General features: G+C 32.9%; 1 protein-coding gene across 1 annotated transcript in view; it reads right to left on the bottom strand.

The window, feature by feature from the left end:
* The window catches only part of DNAJB14 (DnaJ (Hsp40) homolog, subfamily B, member 14), a 28,445-nt gene continuing 21,133 nt past the window's right edge, over positions 1 to 7,312 (bottom strand). The window contains exon 7 of the mRNA XM_010848298.1: positions 1 to 5,335. Within this exon, the coding sequence (XP_010846600.1) occupies positions 5,211 to 5,335 (125 nt within the window). The 3' untranslated portion in view covers positions 1 to 5,210. The remainder of the gene's footprint in view (positions 5,336 to 7,312) is intronic.

Genomic DNA, 7,312 nt, shown 5'->3' with positions numbered 1-7,312 from the left:
TCTCTAACCTGGTCTCGGTCCCTAGGTCATAATCTTACAAGTTTGTTTTCACTTCTGTAAAGTTTCTATGACCTTATCTACTTAGCACACTCTGCCTGAAATACTTATCCAGCATTCACCTCACTCTGACTTATCTTATCTTATGGGTTTCAGCTTAAACTCACTTTCTCAGAGAAAACTTCCCGAACCTCCCAAAGTTTTCTAGATACATGCTTTCATTGTACCTTGTAATTTTCTTTATAGCATTTATCATAAGTAGTTATTTACTTGACATTTATTTCCCTTGCTAGATGTAAACTTCATGAAGATTTTGGTCTTGTTCAGTGATTAATTTCCACATTACTTCCCAGGTCATAGCAAATATACATACGTTTGTTGGTTGGTTGAATGAATGAAAGAAAAGTCATAGTAAGAATATAAAACATGATAAGAACAAATCCTTTACAGTGAGAACAGACCTTTTTATTCATATATTGAGATAAACTGCAAAGACTGAAAGACAAAAATTCATCATAAATCATTCAGCAGAACATTCATTAAAAATCAAATGTATTTTCTTTAACAGAGTTCTCACACAGAAAATTTCATTTTATGTAAGTCTGATACAACATTAAATATTTTACAACTCAGACATTTCATTTTTAAATCTAACTGTATAATTTTGAATGCACTATAGACAAATAAGATCTTTACCAATTTCACTTCATTTAACTTATACAAGGCTTCCATTAAAATTCCATCACACCTTGAAAATTACCTGCAGCTTTTAAAAAAACACATGATCTAAGCTTTATATGGAAAGAAAAGTCTTACGTAGCAATCCAAAAACTGAAAAAAACAAAAAAGGTAAGAAGCATTTCTTAATACAAATAAATTACAAAAATACCATTTATGTGTGAGTTTCTTTCTTTTCACTGATACAGTCATCCATCCAGAATCCAAAACAATTCATTTTAAAATCGATGCTTAAAATACTCCAATGTCACTGAAAAATCTATTATTTTAGTGGTACTATTAAATGGCAAAGTAGAATATCAGATTAGAATCTCCCAACTCCTGTACTGAAGTGAATGAGACATTCACATTCATGCCAGATGTCATCTGTTATGCATTACCAGACAGTTTCGCAATCAATAATCCCAATTTTTAATGAAAACTTACTAAAACATTGCAAAAAACACTTCTTACCCCTTACATATTTCCAGACTGCTATAGAAAATACAATTATATTTGAAGTATGGGCCTTATAGTAGGAATCTCTGTTAAAATATGGAAAAGATCAATAAAAAGAACTCGCACCAATGAAATTCTATGGACTGATTTTCAAATTTAGAAATAAGAAAATCCACTGCTAATGGAAGCCCTGCACTGTGCAAATATAGTGTGGTATATATTAAACAATCACACATTTGAGGTATTAGCTGGAAAATATATTTTTATATATATATATATTTATCTATATATATACACCTATACATGGACACATCCAGAGAATATTCACAAATCTATTGGCCCCAAAACCAGCAGATAATAAAATTAAATGAAAAGAAATTACATACCAACAGGAAAGTTACACACAAGGAATTTACAAAAGATGTGGTTACATAATCCTTAATATAAGGAATATGTTCTGAACTAGTGTTTTGAGGGAAAATGTTTCCATTTATATGAAACTGTCTATTTAATAGTAATAAAACCAGAAAGGAAGCCTGAATTCGAGGACTGTATTGCCTGCCAGATGATCAAAGGGATGTACAAGAGTTCTTGAAGATGCTCATTCTATGCACTTTTTCTTTAAAAATTAAAAAAAAAAAACCCAGAAACTATGACGTTATTATGAGACTATATAGAGAATTTTACAAACTTTAAGCAGTAGTCCAATGTGGCCAAGAGATAAAGTCTTTCAGCTATCTAGTACAGATTAAAATTAAGATCTATTATTCATTTTCAGAAGGTTTTGTTTAAAAAAAAAAGATTATAAATGCCCTTTCAGTTGGTTAGTCAGTATGAAGACAGACAACAGTATAGTAATACTGAACACAAGCTTCATATGGAGAAGCTAAGTAAGTGCACAAATTCTCCTTTTTAATCTTTTGGTCTTTTGACATAATTCTTACTTAACTAAAAGACGGCTTATTGGTCCTCAGGCCAACATCATGGAATATTTCACTGCCTTTACACAGGTGGGAATTTTTAAATGAAATCTGTTGAATGAATTATTAAGTAATATTAACATGTCACATCTGTTAAATAACACCTGCATTTAAAAATTCTACAGATCAACAAAGGGAAGTCAAGAGGTTAATCATTTCTCTCAGGATCTATTTTACATACTAGTGTAACTAAAGATACAACAGGAAGAACACTTAAGCATTAAAGTGCAATTAACATAAAGAGCTGGAATTCTATCTTCCTGTTCTTACCAATAAAACCTGAGGTGACATACAAGCAGAGAGGCCTAATGTACTGGCACACATGTACCTTAAGGATTTACTTTTCTCTACCAAATCTTTGTAGATCATAAATAAGAATGGAATGATTACGAAACAAATACTTATTTAAACATTCAAATGCAGTCTGTTCCCAAAACATAGTTTCACTTATTATTTCTCATTGTCAAGAATTAAATTCTCAGATTTGCTCACAATAAATTCCAAAACTTACAAAGGACTAACATCTATCGGGAAACAAAAAAATCAAAAGAGGAGAAAAGGTACTATTTTACTTTCCCCCAAATTCCTGCAAGAACACTGATGTCTGTGTGTGTTTAAAAGGGATAAAAATGTAAAGCATTAATATAATTGCTTCCAAACTTCTAAAATACCAGAGAAGCTAGTAAAGCAATATTCAAAGACTGAGAGCATTTAGGCAATGATTAGAATAAAGAGGACAAGTTATCACATTAAATTGGAGAGCTCAGGTAGCTAAAAATACGATGGCTAAACATTGGGATTTTTGTTAGAAGAGCAGAAAAAGTGATAATCTTATGTTTTAAGATAGCTGACACTGAAAATCAACTATACTTTGATTACAGAAACAAACAAACAGATTAGGTCATTTTACTTTGTAGAATTAACCCAAGATTCTAAGACACTTACTTGGACGGGCCTTTACATCATGACATAGGTGACATTAAGGACTTACTCTTTACTTGCATACTTTACATGTAGCTTAAATTGTCAGGCACTCGATCAGTCCTTTACCAAAGTCATTTGAACAGTTTATCAAACACATTTTATGAAATTTGATGTAATGCAACTGAAATATAATACTGTCCAAAAGCCATGTATGACTTTGTAATATATAACTTCACTTAACATGATTAACTTCACCTGTTCCTTTAAAATCAGGATTAAGGGAAAAACAATCAGTCAACAAGAGTTCAATTCACATAAACATGAATCACAATAGTGTAAATTTCCCATTAAAACCAGAAAATTAATGGATGGAATTTTTTCATTTAAATTTTTATAAGTTTTTTGGTGCATATAAACTTTCAGTTAATTAGAATGCTATTACTTTATTTTTTTAAGAAACTCATTCTATAGGCTGAAGAAAACATTTTAGATTATATTTTCTTTTAGGCATGCTATTTTTTTTTTTTTTAAGGTTACATTTCTAAAGAAAGTTGGTTAAGCTGTCCAGTTTTTCTAGGACAGTATCTTGTTTAGTTAAATGACTAATTCAATCAAGGCATTTCTATTGATAAGAGAACATTTAAAAAAGAATGGTCATTTCAGAAGTTCTATTCAACATATGCTATATAAATTATACTCAGGAAAAAAACTTTAAATAAAAGAACACCACGCTCTAACCAGCATTCTCCCACACACAGAAAAAAACCAAAGATGTGTTTATGTTCTGTTAAATGAGTATGAAAGCAAAATCATTAAAATACTACAACTTGTTAAAACATAGAAGACTAGAAATCAAATAGCTTCATATCTCATATATAGGCACCAAAAACTTCAATTTTTCTAATTTACATTTTTGGATGTAACTGTAAGGAGCTTATTCCTATAGGATTAACTGAATTACTTAATGGTGAATAAATCTGAGCTCAAATTTTGTAAAGATAACCTGCTATAAATCACTATTCTACCTGCTGCTATATTTCTGTTCACTGTGCGTATGGCCAAACAGATCATGCTCTGATCAAGTAAGTGTGCTGTAATCTACGTATATGTTTAACAGTTGGCAATCAGGTTAAAAGGCACAAGCTTCATTTTAGTAGTAATTTTTCTTATTACTTAGACAATAGTAAGAACCCATTTACTTTTGGATCCTGCTTAAATGATCACTAAGAAGAAACTGCAGATTTCCACGGGGCAAGGGGTAAAACAGGTAGGTCCTTTTCTTCATAAATTTTAGCAGCCTTCAAAGATGTACATATGAACATGTGGGGGCCTTTTAGTTATTGGAATTGCAAATGATGTAACTGCAATTTACTGCTGAAGACCCTTTTTGGTTAATATTTATATAGCCATTTCCTCATATTTTCTTTAAAATCTATCAGTATAGCATTTCATTTCTATGCATGGCTTAGCAATTCATTAAATAAATAGCAAAATGATACTTTACACCAGTTCATTTATCTCAATATATACTTTAGAATATAATGGCAATATTAAAAATATCAATTTTATCTAAGCTGATAATGCTACAAGATTTTACACAAGTTAAACAGCTTCTGTTTTTTTTCTTCTCTTTTTGATAAAGTTTCATTGTAAACTCCACACATTTGACATCTGACAAGAAAAATGTAATTTTGTCATAAAACATTTATTCCATCAATTTAAACTAAAGTGTCTCATGGAGTTAAACCCAAAAGAATTTAAATAAAAAGGCAATAAACTGTATATACACAAAATGATCATTCTATAAATATTTACATGACAAGGGAAAAAAATGGAGGATCTAAAAACCAGAAATTGCTACAGGTATGATAATCCTTTCTCAAGACATTTTTAGTTAGGAATCATATAAGCTTTTAAAGTAAAAATAATTACAGAAGCATAACTAAAATGATAATTTTAGTTTTCATTTTCTTACTATTTAAAGGAGCCAGTAGGTCATAAACAGTCCAAGATTTCAGGATCAACTATTCAGTTTAGTTTTCAATATCAAATCTTTTTCTTTAGCTCTCATGATGAAACTAAACTTACAGAAAAAATAGAAAGTACTCTAAAAGGTATAAATAAAATTCCCATTCATCCTCCTTTATAAATACTGGTCAGCCGCTCCAACTCTTTACAGTTGTCCATGCTTAAGGCTTCTGCCTTCCTTCGGAGTCGTTCATCATGGTAAACTTTTGCTGCATACTGCATATCTGTTTCTGTTAACAAACAAAAATATTTTGCTAAGTAAATAATTTAGATCAACTAGTTGTTTAAACTCATGATGCTTCATAGAAGCCCTTCAAAATATTTCTATTAACTGTTTTTTGTTTTTAAATTTATTTGGCTAGGGCAGGTCTTAGTTGCAGCACACAAAATCTCCAGCCTTCACTGTAGCATGTGGAATCTTTAATTTTGGCATGTGAACTCTTAGTTGTTGCATGTAGGATCTAATTTCCTGACCAAGGACTGAACTGGGGACCCCGGCATTAGGAGCTCAGAGTCCCAGCCACTGGACCACCAGGGAAGTCTCTTATTAGCTGTTTTCTTTTTTGAAAGAAATCCAAGTATTAGACCTAAAAGCCATGTAGAATCTTACCACGTAAAATAAATACAAGTTGCTCAGGAAAAGAAATAAGAATAGTATCCTATCAACCCTTTCCCTCCTCTACTCCTGTTCCCAAAGGTTTAAAAACAACTGCTCTAAAGCATCCTCTGGATCTCTTTCCCCAAAGATATCACATGCTATTCAATACTGTCAGTGGTTGTTTTTGCTGTGACCTTTATTAAAGTTCCAGATTAATTATGTTGAGGTCTGAGTAGAAAAATTCATAATCTTGTTCTGAGTTTATCTGAATTAATGCAGGGGCCCAGGTTTGATCCTTTCATGCCACAGCTAAGAGATCCAAGTGCTACAACTAAGATCTGGGACAGCCAAATAAACCAATAATTTCTAGAAACCATATATACGAAACTTATTGAAGGAACACACACACACAAAAAAACCTTACTATACAATCAGAGTAGTGGTATTTAGCAAATAAGTACTTTTCAGCCTTCCTTCAATATGTAGGTAACATTAGTAAAGAAATATAGACTAGAAATCAAACATTCTTCAGGGAACCTATTCCTTGTCATTTTCCTGGTAGTCTCAGCCATTTCACTATTAACACTTCTAAAGGGTGGGAGCAGTTTAGATAAGATGTAACCAAAAACAGAGACTAAATTAGAAGACATCAATCAGGACGATATTCAAAATAAACTCAAAGATAAGTGTATACTCTGTTTGTAAAAATCTTCAGAAATGATCAATCAGGATTTAACCAATCAATCAAAATCATTCCACTGCTTTTATTTACAAGTGCTGCCGCTGCTGCTATGTCACTTCAGTAGTGTCCGACTCTGTGCAAAAAATCCATCTGCAGATGATTCTTTTCACGTGAGGTAGATAAACCAAAGTTCATAGAGCTAGTAAAGGCAGAATCTAGATGCCAATTCAAATCTTTACCTCCTAGCCGAATATTCTTTCCATTACCTCAGATTACTGCTTGTATTTTATAAAACACCCATTTAACCAATCTAGACTTCTGACAGTATTAGAAGTGACTTCAAAACAGAAAAATGCTGGCGAAAGACTATCCAAGCCTTTAACCTATATATCAGATCAGATCAGTCACTCAGTCGTGTCCGACTCTGTGACCCCATGAATCGCAGCACGCCAGGCCTCCCTGTCCATCACCAACTCCTGGAGTTCACCCAGACTCACGTCCATCGAGTCAGTGATGCCATCCAGCCATCTCATCCTCTGTCGTCCCCTTCTTCTCCTGCCCCCAGTCCCTCCCAGCATCAGAGTCTTTTCCAATGAGTCAACTCTTCGCATAAGGTGGCCAAAGTACTGCACTTTCAGCTTTAGCATCATTCCTTCCAAAGAAATGGAAATCCTTTGGAAGGAAGCATCATTCCTTCCAAATCCAGGGCTGATCTCCTTCAGAATGGACTGGTTGGATCTCCTTGCAGTCCAAGAGACTCTCAAGAGTCTTCTCCAACACCACAGTTCAAAAGCATCAATTCTTTGGCGCTCAGCCTTCTTCACAGTCCAACTCTCACATCCATACATGACCACAGGAAAAACCAGAGCCTTGACTAGACGGACCTTTGTTGGCAAAGTAATGTCTCTGCTTTTGAATATGCTATCT

Source organism: Bison bison, unplaced genomic scaffold, assembly GCF_000754665.1.
Source record: "Bison bison bison isolate TAMUID 2011002044 unplaced genomic scaffold, Bison_UMD1.0 scf7180017864263, whole genome shotgun sequence".
Taxonomy (NCBI): domain Eukaryota; kingdom Metazoa; phylum Chordata; class Mammalia; order Artiodactyla; family Bovidae; genus Bison; species Bison bison.
This window is presented reverse-complemented; position numbering and strand designations above follow the sequence as displayed.